At 38.8% G+C, this 17,322-nt stretch overlaps 1 protein-coding gene across 3 annotated transcripts in view; it reads left to right on the plus strand.

The window, feature by feature from the left end:
- The window catches only part of trappc9 (trafficking protein particle complex 9), a 383,326-nt gene extending 368,295 nt beyond the window's left edge, over window positions 1-15,031 (plus strand). For 2 of the 3 annotated variants that reach the window (XM_017715936.2, XM_037542854.1), the window contains exons 21-22: window positions 5,890-6,113; window positions 13,396-15,031. In XM_017715936.2, the coding sequence (XP_017571425.1) occupies window positions 5,890-6,113; window positions 13,396-13,572 (401 nt within the window). In that variant the 3' untranslated portion in view covers window positions 13,573-15,031. The remainder of the gene's footprint in view (window positions 1-5,889; window positions 6,114-13,395) is intronic. The other variant, XM_017715935.2, reaches the window with a different exon arrangement.
- Window positions 15,032-17,322: the final 2,291 nt, after the last annotated feature.

A 17,322-nucleotide genomic window follows, 5' to 3' on the forward strand; every position in this document is an offset into this window, starting at 1 on the left:
ATGATATCAAGAGTAGAGAGTGTGGATTTCAGCACAGCCAGATGGTTCAGAGGGAGCAGAAGGGCTGAGAGTAGCCCGGAGGATTCCCACAGGGCTTCCACTGAAAGGTGCAGATGTGTACTCTATGCCTGATGTTCAGGGTCCAATCCCAGCTGTGCCGTGTGATGTCCAGGGTCACGATTAGTTGCGGTGGAACACTGCTGTAGATGAAATATCTGAATGGTCACATGGTGGATTCTGTAAGGTGCTTTGCCCTTACAGTTAGTGTTTGCAATTACAAGTACAGGCGAGAAGGGGAATGTAGAGGGGGAACGTTTGCGAAGATGCTTTAGGTTGGCTTGACAGACCGTTGCTTTGGCATCCCAGGTGGTTCCTAAGGTATATCTAGGCTATTGCTATGTCATCCCAGGTGGTTGTTAAGTTGTTACTAGACACTTTCTATGGAGGTAGCTTAGGTGTTGTTAGGTGGTTGCTGTGTTATCCAGGGTGATTGCTAGAGTATTCCTAGGTCATTGTTAGGGTCTCCTAAGTGGTTGCTAAGGTGTTGCTATAGTATCCCAAGTGGTTGTTATGGTATTGCTGGGCTATTTCTATATTATGCCAGGTGGTTGCTAATGTATATTGTGCTAGTATTGCCACTGGCTTGCTCATGGGAGCTTGGAGCAGGATTTTTCTTTTCTTACTTTCTGTAATACTGATTGATCTGTCAAGCTGCTTTGTGACAACACCTGCTGTAAAAAGCGCTATATAAATAAACTTTGCTTGCTTGCTTGCTTGCTAATATGCATGGGGATCTGTATGTAACGTTTATAATGAGCAGGATGAGGAAGTTCTTGGTTGCAGCATTTGTGCCTGTTAGATTTTAACTTCAACGTTATTCATTTCCTGCCAAATTTGAGTTTGAATGAATGCTGTATGAAAAACGTATGAAGATGATAATGAAGAACAATAAATGATGCCTTGAATTTATTTTATTGAACATTCATTCCAAGAGCCAAATGGACATGATAATTTGAATGCTTTTCTAGTGACAAGATATCAGTGTTTTTTTATCCTACATAGTTTCAGTAACTTACTGGTCTTACCAAAAGCAGATATGAGCACTCAGGTAAAATTGTTTTATTTATTATTAAATTTTTTGCTGAATACGTTCTGAAGCTGACAGGACTTTTACAAGTTAAGCTGGTTGCAGCGCCCCTTGCTTTCAAGATTACACCTATTATACAGCTGTATTACAGTGGACTGTATTATGGTTAAGGATGGAGAAAACGACAAATGATCAATGCTGAAATAAAGCTAAATTGATGAGCTTTTGAACTCTGCTCCTCTGAACACTTAAATGATGTCACTCACTCTTCATAATGTCTCATAATGTGCCTAGCAGTCCATAAAGATGAATGAAGTCTAGAAGCTTGCACACTTCCTGCTTTTCGTTGCCATAGGCAACAAACTGACAGCAGAAACATTTGTAGAGAGACTTTCAAAAGCAAATGCATTAAAAAAAAAAGTCATCTTGTTCAGCCTTTTTACTGCATGTAGAAATAGATAGCTTCTCTCTCTCAGTGTTCAGGTGGGATTTCAGCCCATTCTTTTATACAGACGTTCTTCAAGTCTTGAAGATTCTGGTCAGCCTACTGGTGAATCTAGATCTTCACTTCCTTTCACAAATTTTCTGTTGGGTTCAAGGGTTCTGTGACCTTGGGTTTAGGTGATTGGGCCATTCCAGTGCTCTTATTCAATCCCTATGGAGGCAATTGAGAGTCTTCTTTGCAGTATGTTTTGGATCACCGGCTGGATGATCTACCCATGTCTTGTCCTCATCGTCCTGGTGGATGGCAAGATATTCTACTTAAGAATTTCCTGGTACATGACTCCATTCATCTTCCCTTTGATTGTGTGGATTATGCCAGTACCATGAGAAGCGAAACAGCACCATATCATTATGTTTCCACCTCTGAACTTCACTGTAAGTAGGTATGGGGACTTCATGGTCACCTGCAGAGCCATTTCTCCTCCAAACTCATCTAGCCATCCTACATTCTCGCAGTACTCTACAGGCTTCACCAAATGTCCCATAGCAAACTTCAACATGCCTACTGTTTTCTCTGTGATGACAGTACCTGCTGCTTCCAGTACCTCTTTTTCAAGTGAAAACCAGTAACCAGTCCCACTGCTATGCTGCTCAGCTATCTTGTTGTGAAGGCCTTGGGAGAGCTGATGGCTGCTGTGATCAGGCAATGCTATTGATTTGAAGGGGTGTACCTGGTCCCCAATGAAGTGTAGGTAGGTGGCACTTGTCAAATTGATGTCCACATAAATGCCCAGCACAGTGTGTCCTAGCAGAGCATTGCCAAGAGCATAACCACCGCTCCACTGTCTTCTTCCCCCAGTGCATCCTGGTGCCATCACTTCCCCAGGTAAATGGTGCGCCTGTTGACATGAAATTCAAGAAAACAGGACTCACGCTCCAAGGTCCAGCTCCAATGCTTGTGTGTTCATTATAGCCATTTTCAGCAGTAGACAGGAGTTAGCATGGGCTAACTTGTGCCGCAGTTGCTCTACTGTTGGTCTAGAACAAATGGAATAGCATTTGTTGCGTTGTTGAGCCTTTGACGGTTTGTGATTTGACCACTGTAGGTAGATGCTCACCACTCCTAACCGAGAGGACCCCACATGCCTTGCCGCTCTGCTTAGAGTTAATTAGTTCTTCACACCTGCCCATTTCTCTATCCAGCACATGAACTACGAGAACTGACAGTTCTCTTATCATCGAATATATCCCAGACCTTGGCCTGCGTTGTTGTTATGAGATAATCAATTCTGATAATCTGAATGCTTTGGTACATTGGTATGTGAATATTTATTAATATTAACACTGAATATTAATGGAGCAGCAGTTTAGCCTGTTAGCTCTTTTGTAACCTGAATAGCCTGTAACTTATTAGATATGCTCTAATATGTTGGATCCAATAAAACTGGGTTCTTACTTCATCAATCTCACTCGGTGGCTCATTTCAGCAGCAAAACAGTCTTTTCACATCATAGTGAATTCAGTGAAATGGCATGTTAAAATGACAGAGGGGAAAATAACCACAGCGTTCTTGAAATGTCAACATGTTGTTTTACCAGAACCTACTTAATGATCCAAATGGGTCTTCGCCATATCACTGTAGGGCACTGCTTGGTTATAGAACGTCTCATTAAGTGATGACATTGTAGATTAAGCCAAGAGGGCTAAACTGTATTCGCTGCCTTACTGCCTTCAGCTCTTTGCTGGATTCTGTTGTCAAGTGCCAGGTGGAGTGATTTATGCCCAGACGCACTGGAGGAATCTGTTTCAGTCTAAAATCTGTGGCACTGATGCCATCCATCAGGAACACCCCCAGAGGACCAAGCTGAACAGATTTCAGTCAGCTTTTCATGATGGACGATATGGACAAATATCAAGTTGCGATTATTTTGCTATATGTTGCAGTTGCGATGTGCCTCACCTTGTCCTCCTGTTCCTGAACACAATGCTTAGAATGCACAGTATTTACTTCCTCTATGAACACAGTGTTCAGACCCTTTATGAACACAGTGTTCAGGCCCTTTATGAACACAGTGCTCAGACCCTTTATGAACACAGTGCTCAGGTCCTTTATGAACACAGTGCTCAGACCCTTTATGAACGCAGTGTTCAGACCCTTTATGAACGCAGTGCTCAAACCCTTTATGAACACAGTGCTCAGACCCTTTATGAACACAGTGCTCAGACCCTTTATGAACACAGTGTTCAGGCCCTTTATGAACACAGTGTTCAGACCCTTTATGAACACAGTGCTCAGACCCTTTATGAACACAGTGCTCAGACCCTTTATGAACACAGTGCTCAGACCCTTTATGAACACAGTGTTCAGGCCCTTTATGAACACAGTGCTCAGACCCTTTATGAACACAGTGCTCAGACCCTTTATGAGCACAGTGCTCAGGCATTTCTGTAAAGCTGCTTTGAGTTGATGCCTATAAAACATCAACATTTTCAGTATTTCCCAGTAATTAAATATTAACAAGCCATTTGAATAGTATTTGGGTACTCTAACATGATTATTGTGCATTCACTAATGCTGTGTAAATACCGTGAAAATATGTAATAATTATTGTTGGCCATCACAGATTTTAGTGAACAAGTAACAACCAGGCGTGATTTGGGACTGAGAGTGATTTATTTCAATATGTGAAGGTGCAGATGTTCTGAAACAGCCCCGTAGCTTTGAGCCTGCAGTCACTGTTTATTAAAGCCCCAGTTTGCTTATACTCCAAACTTAGTGATTTTTATTCCACAATTAATAAGAATCATAACAACAAACATCGCTTGTAGGGCATCTTTCATACAGGTAGTAGATTAAAGTGCTTAATGAGCAAGTTAAAGTTAAATGGTCACAGTAATGAAAAAGAATAATAATAAAAGAGAAAATAATATTGTAAAGAGATGGAAAAAATTAAAATGAAAGTGGTAAAAATAAAAAAAGGTATATTACTTTATTTAATTGAAAATTTTTATCAGTCTTTACGTAAACAATTACATAAAGTGTCAACACCAGCTCTAAAACACACTCTGTGTTCATGTCCAGCCCTGCAATGTAAAATGTGCTTGACAATTAAAAGTGAATAGAATTGAATTTGAATGTGAAGTGCTGCGACCCTCATTTGTTATTGTGCTCTGCAACCTTGAGATACGTGTTAATATTTATTCGTTCCCACTCTCCTGGTTTAGTGCCAAGTTTCTAGACCACTAGACTGCTAAACTGACCTTTAATAGCGTGTATTTATTTGTATTTTATTTTTTTGGTCTGCAGTTATTTTTCCCTTCCTCTGGCTCATAGTTAATAGAAGAGAGAGAGAGAGAGAGAGAGGGAGAGAGAGAGAGAGGTTGTATGCGTGTAGTGAATTGGTGTCCTCAGGGGCAGGCTGTCATTTCTGTGTCATTGACAGAGTCCCCCGGGGACTTCATTTCCCAGCAGGCAGTTCTCTGAGGACAGGGCTGATGTGACAGATCCAGTCTGCAGGGCAAGAGAGAGACAAAGCAACAGATGAGCTCACCAGGAACTCAGTCAGGCAGACTGACGCATATGTGGGTGTTGAAATTAAGCAGTACAGAGACCAGTTAAACGCCTGTATGTATCAGTATATACACAAACCCCTGCTGCTGTCATACAGCAACATTAAAGTAGCTTTGATGAACTTTGATGGGGTGTGTGTGTGTGTGTGTGTGTGTGTGTGTGTGTATACACATATATAAACTCCAGCAGCGCTGCTGTGTCTGATCCACTCAGACCAGCACAGCCACACTAACACATCACCACCACGTCAGTGTTACTGCCGTGCTGAGAATGATCCAGAACCCAGATAGTACCTTCTCTGTGGTGATTCTGTGGGGGTCCTGGCCTTTGAAGAAAAGGGTAAAAGGGGGCTAACAAAGTATCAGAGAAACAGATGGACTACAGTCTGTAACTGTAGAACTACAGAATGGTCCTCTATGTACAGTCTGATGGTAATAATTGTGGAGTGATTTTAATCCAGTATGAATCTGCAGTGTGTGTTGTTTTACGGTCTGATGGTAATAATTGTGGAGTGATTTTAATCCAGTATGAATCTGCAGTGTGTGTAGTTTTACAGTCTGACTGTAATAATTGTGGAGTGATTTAGTGATGGAGTATGAATTTTTATAATCTCACTCTCTCATTCAGTTAATTGCAGCAGTGCTTGATTGACATGAGTCAATATCATGTGTTGCACTTTTACTAAAGCAGTTGGTGCAAACCAACATAAAAGAAAAGAATGTTGTGATTGATCTTTATTGTTATTTCTATTATTTACACACGTCTCTCTCTCTCTCTCTCTCTCCAGATGTGCTGGTGAATGGTAAAGCTTGTGATTCTGATGTGGTTGCCGACTGTAAGGTCGGTGATGCCGTGCCATTGGAGGTGAAGCTGACCAATCGCAGTAAAAGTCCTGTTGGTCCGTTCTCTCTGACAGTCGTTCCCTTCCAAGATTATCAGAATGGAGTCCAAAATTCGGAGCTGCAGGACGTCGTCACCTTTATTGGCTCCAACTCCTTCTACATCGACTCGGTAAAACACACACAGACCAGCAGCAGGGGGACTGGACCTATGCCCTCATATATAAACCTGAGTTGTCTAAAATAAGCACAAGCACAGATGGTCATAGGTCTCAAGTCTTTGGCTGTAAGCTTTAGTTAAGTCTCAGATAAGCACTGCATATACACTGTCCAAAAGTGTACATACACTATGGCCAAAAGTGTGTGGATACTGCTTGTAGAGGGTTCAGATACAGCAATTTTTAACAAATGCATAGAACTAAGCATACAGCCTTTTAGTCTCTATGGACAAACACAGGCAGTAGAATGGGTCCAGCTGAAGAGCTCAGTGACTCTAAACATGGCACTGTCATAAGATGCCACCTCTGCAACAAACTCTAGAGCTGTGGAACCCTACCCTCTGCAGTGATACAACTGGTGCTTCACCACACGTTGGCTACTAAATCTGCATTTGGCAGATTTTAGGAGAACTGAATGCAGGTATAGTTTGGATGAGGAGGGATAATGGTCTGGACCTGCTCTTCATGGTTTGTGCTCCATCTGGTAAAGGCAAATCATAAATTCTAGAGAACTGAGTGCTCTGCAGCAGCAGTTTGGGACCACTGTTTTTTGTTTCAGCATGGCAGCGTGTGACCTCTGTGCTCAAAGCAAGCTCTGTAAAGACATGGTTTTGCTCAGTTTGATGTGAAAGAACCTGAGAGCTCCGACTTGAACCCCATCCAACATCGTTTGGTTGAATTGGAGCCCTGCCTGTGAGCCAAGCCTTATCGCCCAACATCAGCTGCTGACCTCACTAATGCTCTTGTGGCTGAATGGAAGCAAATCCCTGAAGCAGTGTTCCAACATGTAGTGTAAAGCCTTCCCAGAAGGGCAGAGGCTGTTATAGTAGCTAAGGGGGAACAGTCTCCTTATTAATAGCCTTACTACTGGAGTGAGATGTTCAGTAAGCACATATGGATGCAATGTGTGGGTATTTACATGCTTTTGGTTGTGTAGTGACCAAACCGTACACAAGCTGTCAAGCATACTGTCAACCCTACAGGACAGTTAACTAAGCTAGGTTTGTTTAAGGTGTTAATATGAGATTGTTTTAATGGTTTCATTTAAACGCTGGTTGCAATTTGGTTACAATTTTTGTAAAAATTTGAAAATGAAATGTTTGAGGTGTTAACAGAGTCATTTGGAGTGGTTTGTGAAATGCTCTGTTGTAGAGAAAATTAAGAGTCTGAATTCTTGATGTGGTGGTGATAGGAACCAGACATCTGAGGAGTTTGGCACAAGTGATTAGCTTACAGGGCACACATTATTTAAAGGGAAATTCCACTGATTTTTTAAACATTCTGCGTAGTTTAATAATGGAGACATAAACAGTCACTAAGAGTGGTTTGGTGTGAAATGGTTGATTGTAGAGAAAATTGGAGATCAGACAGACCATTTCCTTTAATAACTTTCTATTACCACCACTACTGTGAACAATTCTGACTAAGTTTCTCTACAACAGAGCATTTCACACCAAATCACCCTGAATGACTGTTTACATCTTAACCATTTCATCTTGGATTTGCTTTTAAATCATCTTTTTAAATTGTAAAATACTAGGCCGAATTCACAAGTTGATGCTGCTTCGCCTTAGACCAAGTTAAAAAGCAACCCTAGTGCCTCACCCGAATCTTGGATTTACATTTCTGCAGATTTTTTTTTCTCTACTGAGCTTTAGAGATTGGCTGTATGCATTTTCAAATGAAGCGGAATGCAGCACTTTAATCTCAGTGAATATAAAGACACAGCTTTACCAAAACTCATTCACTGCTCTGCTTGGTGTTATTGAATTGATCCTGTTAGTAAATCACAACATAAATCGTCCGCCTTTAATTTCCAGTAATCAATTACTCGTTTTTTTCTTTATATGTTTGTGTACTCAACTGCAAAATTACTCAAAATACCCTTCAATGCTGTAAAGCTTTATTTAATGATTTAATAACTAAAGATTTTCTAAACTCTGAGAACGAGTCACATTTTCATGCTAGACCTGTTTTATCAATATACACAGTACAGGGCAAACGTCTTGGGCTCCTAAACAAATCATTTAAGGTGTTTTACCTGGAAAACTATATCGCTGTTGTCGGAAGAAAACCTCGTACCTCCAAAATGATAACTTTGCGGGAAAAGGAATAAACATGCCTTACTTTTGATGTAAGTCGATTGAACCAGATATCTTTCCGAGTCATTTTGGGCCGTTTATTTTTGTCCATTCTTCATGAAATTTAAAGGACAGCAGACATTTTCAAATTGTCAACAACTGAAAAACAATAAAAATGGAGATACAAGGTTTTCTTCCAACAACAGTGATATGTAGCATTAGAGTTCATGTGAACAGCCATTGCTAACAGCATAAAATTGTGCATACAGCCTCTGGCAGTTGTGCTGATTGACTTTGTTGTCACAAAATCACTGTTTTATTAATGTTCTGAATTATTACTTTTTATCTGAGCAGATAAACTTAGCCCAGTGTTTCATCCTGTAAGGTAGGGTCCAGTATTTGGGGGGTCAGTAGTGTTTTTCTTTCTTTAAAGCACATGACTCAACTCATTAGCTGATCAATCTAGTCCTAAATGAGCAGAATCAATGGTCAGAGTGAGAAAAATGTAAACTCCAGTGCTGTGGCTCTCTGAGCTCTAAGAGAACTCAGGGACAGGCAGGGTCCAAGGCTCCAGCTGACTAGCCCAGCATTTATCACACTTATCTCTGTCTGATGGGCTGTCAGGTGTGGCTACCTGGAAAGAGAACATGGTGGCTGTGCTCTGCATTGCTGTAGCGTTTAAGGGATAGTTTAGCGAGAAATAAAATGTACACACTTTCTCTGCTCACCCCTAATGTAGCTGACTGACCAAGACGTGTTTGGTGTCTGAAGTCTGAAGTTCTTTGGATTCGACCTGTAGCGACGAGGTGAATTTAGCTAACAAGTAATTGAAGCTTATTGGTAATTAGCTTTTAAGTGTGTACATTAATTAGCACACACCTGCCTCAAACCATGTTGAGTATATGACAGTATATACAACACCATATGACAGTATATGACACTATGACAGTATATGACAGTATATGTCAGTATATGACACTGTGACAGTAAATGACAGTATACGACAGTAAATGACATATGACAGTAAATGACACTATGACAGTAAATCACAGTATATGACAGTATATGTCAGTATATGACACTGTGACAGTAAATGACAGTATACGACAGTAAATGACATGACAGTAAACAACAGTATATGACAATATATGACACTACATGACACTATGACAGTAAATCACAGTATATGACACTATATGACGATGACAGTATACGACAGTATATGACACTATGACAGTAAATTACAGTATACGACACTATATGACACTATAACAGTAAATGACAGTATACGACAGTAAATGACATATGACACTATGACAGTAAATGACAATATACGACAGTATATGACACTATGACAGTAAATGACAGTATATGACACTATGACAGTAAATGACAGTATACGACATTAAATGACAATACGACAGTATATGACACTATATGACACTATATGACCCTATGACAGTATACGACAGTATATGACACTATATGACACTATATGTCCCTATGACAGTATACGACAGTATATGACACTATGACAGTAAATTACAGTATACGACACTATATGACACTATAACAGTAAATGACAGTATACGACAGTAAATGACATATGACACTATGACAGTAAATGACAATATACGACAGTATATGACACTATGACAGTAAATGACAGTATATGACACTATGACAGTAAATGACAGTATACGACATTAAATGACAATACGACAGTATATGACACTATATGACACTATATGACCCTATGACAGTATACGACAGTATATGACACTATATGACACTATATGTCCCTATGACAGTATACGACAGTATATGACACTATGACAGTAAATTACAGTATACGACACTATATGACACTATAACAGTAAATGACAGTATAAGACAGTAAATGACATATGACACTATGACAGTAAATGACAATACACGACAGTATATGACACTATGACAGTAAATGACAATATATGACACTATGACAGTAAATGACAGTATACGACAGTAAATGACAATACGACAGTATATGACACTATATGACACTATATGTCCCTATGACAGTATACGACAGTATATGACACTATGACAGTAAATTACAGTATACGACACTATATGACACTATAACAGTAAATGACAATACACGACAGTATATGACACTATGACAGTAAATGACAATATATGACACTATGACAGTAAATGACAGTATACGACAGTAAATGACAATACGACAGTATATGACACTATATGACACTATATGTCCCTATGACAGTATACGACAGTATATGACACTATGACAGTAAATTACAGTATACGACACTATATGACACTATAACAGTAAATGACAGTATACGACAGTAAATGACATATGACACTATGACAGTAAATGACAATATACGACAGTATATGACACTATGACAGTAAATGACAGTATACGACATTAAATGACAATACGACAGTATATGACACTATATGACACTATATGACCCTATGACAGTATACGACAGTATATGACACTATATTACACTATATGTCCCTATGACAGTATACGACAGTATATGACACTATGACAGTAAATTACAGTATACGACACTATATGACACTATAACAGGAAATGACAGTATACGACAGTAAATGACATATGACACTATGACAGTAAATGACAATATACGACAGTATATGACACTATGACAGTAAATGACAGTATATGACACTATGACAGTAAATGACAGTATACGACAGTAAATGACAATACGACAGTATATGACACTATATGACCCTATGACAGTATACGACAGTATATGACACTATATGACACTATATGTCCCTATGACAGTATACGACAGTATATGACACTATGACAGTAAATTACAGTATACGACACTATATGACACTATAACAGTAAATGACAGTATACGACAGTAAATGACATATGACAGTAAATGACAATATACGACAGTATATGACACTATGACAGTAAATGACAATATACGACAGTATATGACACTATGACAGTAAATGACAATATATGACACTATGACAGTAAATGACAATATATGACCCTATGACAGTATACGACAGTATATGACACTATATGACCCTATGACAGTATACGACAGTATATGACCCTATGACAGTAAATTACAGTATACGACAGTATATGACACTATATGACCCTATGACAGTATACGACAGTATATGACACTATGACAGTAAATTACAGTATACGACACTATATGACACTATAACAGTAAATGACAGTATACGACAGTAAATGACATATGACACTATGACAGTAAATGACAGTATACGACAGTATATGACACTATGACAGTAAATGACAGTATATGACACTATGACAGTAAATGACAGTAAATGACACTATGACAGTAAATGACAGTATACGACAGTATATGACACTATGACAGTAAATGACAGTATACGACACTGACATTAAATGACAGTATGTGACACTATGACAGTAAATGCCAGTATATGACAGTAAATGACATATAACAGTATATAAGACTATGACAATAAATGACAGTATTCGACAGTGTATGACACTATATGACACTATGACAGTAAATGACAGTATACGACAGTAAATGACATATGACACTATGACAGTAAATGACAGTATACGAAAGTATATGACACTATGACAGTAAATGACAGTATATGACACTATGACAGTAAATGACAGTATGTGACACTATGACAGTAAATGACAGTATATGACAGTAAATGACATATAACAGTATATAAGACTATGACAGTAAATGACAGTATATGACAGTGTATGACACTATGTGACACTATGACAGTAAATGACAGTATACGACAATATATGACACTATGACAGTAAATGACAGTATACGACCGTATATGACACTATGTGACACTATGACAGTAAATGACAGTATACGACAATATATGACACTATGACAGTAAATGACAGTATACGACCTTATATGACACTATGTGACACTATGACAGTAAATGACAGTATACGACAGAATATGACACTAAATGACACCTCTGCCATCTACACTGTAGACTGGGGTTCAATCCCCACGAGGGCAAACACCCTACACTATACCAATAAGAGTCCTTGGGCAAGACTCCTAACACCACCTTGGCCTACCTGTGTAAAACGATCAAATTGTAAGTCGCTCTGGATAAGAGCGTCAGCCAAATGCCATAAATGTGAATGTAAATGTACATATACACTATATTGCTTAAAGTATTCGCTAACCTGCCTTCACATGAATATAAAATTGAGTGACATCCCATTCTTATTCCATAGGGTTTAATATGATGTCGGCCCACCCTTTGCAGCTATAACAGCATCAACTCTTCTGGGAAAGCTTTCCACAAGGGTTAGGAGTGTGTTTATGGGAATTTTTGACCGTTCTTCCAGAAGCACATTTGTGAGGTCAGACACTGATGTTGGATGAGAAGGCCTGGCTCACAGTCTCCACTCTAATTCATCCCAAAGTTGTTTTATTGGGTTGAGGTCAGGACTCTGTGCAGGCCAGTCAAGTTCTTCCACACCAAACTGGCTCATCCATGTCTTTATGGACCTGCTTTGTGCACTGGTGTGCAGTCATGTTGAAACAGGAAGGGGCCGTCCCAAGACTGTTCCCACAAAGTTGGGAGCATGAAATTGTCCAAAATCTCTTGGTTCTGAAGCTTTAAGAGTTCCTTTCACTGGAATTGAGGGGCTGAGCCCAACTCCTGAAAAACAACCCCCACACCATAATCCCCCTCCATCAAACTTTACACTTGGCACAAAGCAGTCAGACAATTACCGTTCTCCTGGCAACCGCCAAACCAAGGCTCGCCAGATGGAGAAGCGTGATTCGTCACTCCAGAGAATCATGTTGAAGCCTGAATTTTTGTGCTTTGGTCTGCTTTTAAAAAGGGTAAAGCCTTGAAATTACTGAGTATCTTAACAGGTTTTAAGGTCAATGTGATGAGTTAGATGTGCAGGCTGGTCCAGCATGACCTTCCATTACTCTCCAGAACCTCTCATACAGCTTGGCTGATCAACTTTATTTGGTGTCGATGTTGTAAACCTGATATTTTCACACTTAAATATCCCTTTACATCTCAAATATCCCTAACATCCTGTGTTTCTGTCTCTCTCCAGGTCAGTCCGGCGGGAAACTCCACCTGTGTGGGTGCACTGCTCTTCCTCTACACAGGTGACTTCTACCTGAGCATTAAGTTCCAGGACGACAGCGTAGGCCGTGACCTCCCGCCCGCCTCGTTCTGTCTGCCCAGCGTCCACGTCAGAGCTCAAGAGCCAGTCGAGGTGGCAGCCTGAGGCTGTGACCTTTGATTTTGAGACCTCCTGACCTCTGGCTGAGCCAACAGACTCACTTTTTGAAGAAGTTATCTACTGTAATTATGGACCACTCCACATCTGCTGTAATGTGGAGCTGTTTCATTCATTCATTCCCCGAGGACCACTGTTTTAAAGGCCATCAAATGAGCACCACAAAAGAGCACCATATGTCATCTCACTGACCGGTCACTATCACCTATGCCCTCTCTCTAGTCCAGCATGAAGGATAAGCCAGTTTTGACTGTTTTAGAACATCCAGAGCTTTACGACACTGCAGTCTTTGTGTGAGAACAGAGTGCTCTTTTAATTAATCTCTATCTCAAAATGCTCTCATGCTTATAAAAGATGAATAGCCTGTTAATCAAAGACGTTAACCCGCCCCCTAAGAAGCCATTTATTTATTTATTTTCATTCGAAATCGTCCTTCACGTAGTGTAAGCATTTTCAAAATTCATTACTAAAATCTCTTTACATTAACTTTTCCATCCACTCCAAACTGTCTAGTTCTGTTTCATCCAAACAAAATCCCCCCATAAATGCAAATCATGACAAAATTTCTTAATATCTAACATTATTTTCTATATACAGTAATAGAGAAGCTTTTTTTGGTGAAATTTCTTACATTACCAAAGTAAAATGTAGGCATTTTACAAAATGCATATTGTCAGAACAAAACCTCCAATCTCCAAACTGGTAACCTTACAGAAGAAAGAAGAGATGATCTTAACTTATAGTAAAAGTTCATGTAAAACATTTTGTTCCCCCCCAGTAATTTTGGATAATTTCTGTTGCTTTTCATTATAATATTCTCACACGATAAGGCCAGCTGGAAATTTCAAATAATGCAAAAAAAAAAAGATACAAAGGCACGTTGAGCACTTGTTGGCTACCTGAAAGCCACCCCAGCATTTATATTTGAAGCATTTACACAGAAACAAAATTTGCGTTGAGGTTGTCTGCATAGCGCTTTAAATCAGCTGTGAAAAATCAGGAAACCGAAAATTCCCTGGAAACTTTATAAATTATAATGAAATAAAAACAAACACTGCTTAATAATAATGCAGCAAGGTTAAGTAACGGTTTACCTGCACAGCATTCTGTGTAGAATTGATTTCAAATGTGATGAGTTGAAGGTGTGGACAGGGCTTTCATAGCTAAGGAAGAGCATGCGTGTAAATAAGGCGTGCTCATCATATTTATGTCATTAGGTCAGTATGTGGCTTCATCTCCTTCAGTTGAAAGAACTGCATTTTTCATTTTTTACTACATTTGATTCACCTCTTTTCTCCAGATCTTTTTTTTTTTGGATTATTCACCAGATCCACTGATGAGGAGTCTCATTTTGTCCTCTTAGACTGTGTCTGTTGGTGGAGTGTAACATATTTGATCACTTTGTGACGCTTCAGTCATAAATCATAAACATAGTGTTACTGAAAAACTCTTGTGGGTGTCATCTTTTCAGAAATAACATGAATATTTGAAATGTTTCAAAAGGAAAGGGAACTACTTTCTGTGAAGACCATGGTGATGAGAAACTATGAACATGTTCGTAACATATTATAATGCATTCATATGCATATGACCAATACCTATTATGTATTGTTAGTTAATATGACAGTATAGCGCGGTGATGAATATTTATGTAAAATACTTTATAGCCATGTTTATGAGGCATCATAGATTGTTAGTGTAATGCGTAACAAACTGCAATGTAAATAATGTTCAGCATGATATAATGTATTCTTAAGGCGTTAGACATAGCAAGAAATGCTGAAATTAATCCCACTTTATAGCCATGTTTATAATGCATTATTATATGCTTTATAATATTTTATAACACTACTTAGTTTATTGTTGCTGCTAATTATAATGCATTTTCATATTGCACTGTAGTTGTGGCTATAAAGTGTGTTTTTTTGCAAATATTTATTTATTTATAGCCATGTATATAATGCTTTATGAGTGCATTATAATATTTTATAAAGCTATGTCTTCTTGTGTATGTTTACAATTCACAATCAGTCATCTTAAATATTGCATTATTCATAGGTTAATATACATATTTAATGACAGGTTTATAACACCTTATGAATGTATTATAACATTATATATTTTTGAAAAATTATTCATAGAAAGAGTTTCTGAAAAGAGGTAAAGCACTTATTCCAGTGCTTCACCTTCAGTGTCATCTTTGTTCTCATAAAGTAAAAATCAAGCTTTATTTTGAGCAGCCTTGTTTCAGGTAGTCTTATCGCATGTAGCAGACAGTGTTGGGGCTTTCAGTCATTAATTCTTAAATATTGCATTATTCATATGTTTCACTTGCTCTTTTATGATGTATCAGACATTTCCGAACATGCAGGAACAAATGAGATGCTGTTAAAGTTCTTGCGAATGTTCAGTTCGTACCGCTCATCCTGCACCATCTGCTCCACGTCCTGTGGTGTAAATAACGTACACAGCGTACGCAGACATGTTTGTGGGCGTTTTTATGTATTTGACTGAGCACTGGAGCTGCCAGAACATTAGAGCATGAGGTACAGTGACAAATGTCTGATAGAAGACCCACATTTAATACTTAGAGCTGAGTTATGATGGGCTATTAAAGATTTATGACAGTCATTTAAACTTGTATATGCGGCTCCTTTAGGGTTATTAGTCTTAAACGTGATGCTTGTTCAAAGTTGTTGGAAATTAAACTTGTTTTTAATGCTCTGTACAGCTGTAGTATGTAATAGAGGGTCATGTTATATGTCCAAAAGTACCTGGACACACCTTCTAATGAGTGAATTTCTCTGTGGAAAAGCACACGCCAGTAGAACGGGCCTCTCAGGAGCAGCTGAACAACATTGCTGAGCTAGTTTGCGTTTAATGTGAGACCAAATATTCTCTATAGGGTTTAAATCTGGACTCTGACCAGCCCTAAAACCTCAGTGAAAACCATATATTTTGGGCTTGGTCCATTCTTTTGCCCAGGAGTGAATGAATGAAACCTTTGATATGTATGGCATGGATTTTGTATACAGGGAACGAACATGTAAAAGTTAAGATGAGCCTTTTTAGCAAAGCTCAGATACGCAAGTCCCAGTCCCACATTTAAATGTAGTCCTGAAGTAAACTGTAAAGACTAAAAAACTGAACTACAAAGATGAAATGCTATTGTTCGGTTACAAAACTACACATTTTTCTCTGTACCCCAAGTGTAGTTAAACAGCCGAGACATGCTTTTGTTGTCTAAAATTTGCTTCTTTGGTTTTAATGGTGGCACTAAAAGGCTAATATAGCTCACAAGTAATGTAAGCCAATTAGCATCATACGAACTGTTATGCCTAAAATCAAGCGTTTGCCTAGATGCTGTTGAGGAGTTCAGCAATCTGCAATATAGACTTGATATGTGGTTGCTGACACTGTATAACGTAAACAGCACTGAACTGTGACTATTAGGGTTAGGCCTTCAGTTCAGTGATGGCGCTCATTTCTGCTAGCACCCCTATGGGATTCTTTAAGTGTATTACCACTAAGCTAACAACAATTGACAGAAATACAGACATTAACATATTTGACCTAGTATCAGCTTTATGATCAGTCAGTGAGCAGTCCTGACATAGAGCTGCTGCTGTTTTACATTCCTAACAACTACCTGGAACCTGGTTAGACTCCAGCTTGTATTCACAGTGACATATCTAGAACGTCCAGAGGACTTAGAGTGACATTTTTTGTTCTCATGAA

Source organism: Pygocentrus nattereri, chromosome 11, assembly GCF_015220715.1.
Source record: "Pygocentrus nattereri isolate fPygNat1 chromosome 11, fPygNat1.pri, whole genome shotgun sequence".
NCBI classification, from domain to species: Eukaryota; Metazoa; Chordata; class Actinopteri; order Characiformes; family Serrasalmidae; genus Pygocentrus; species Pygocentrus nattereri.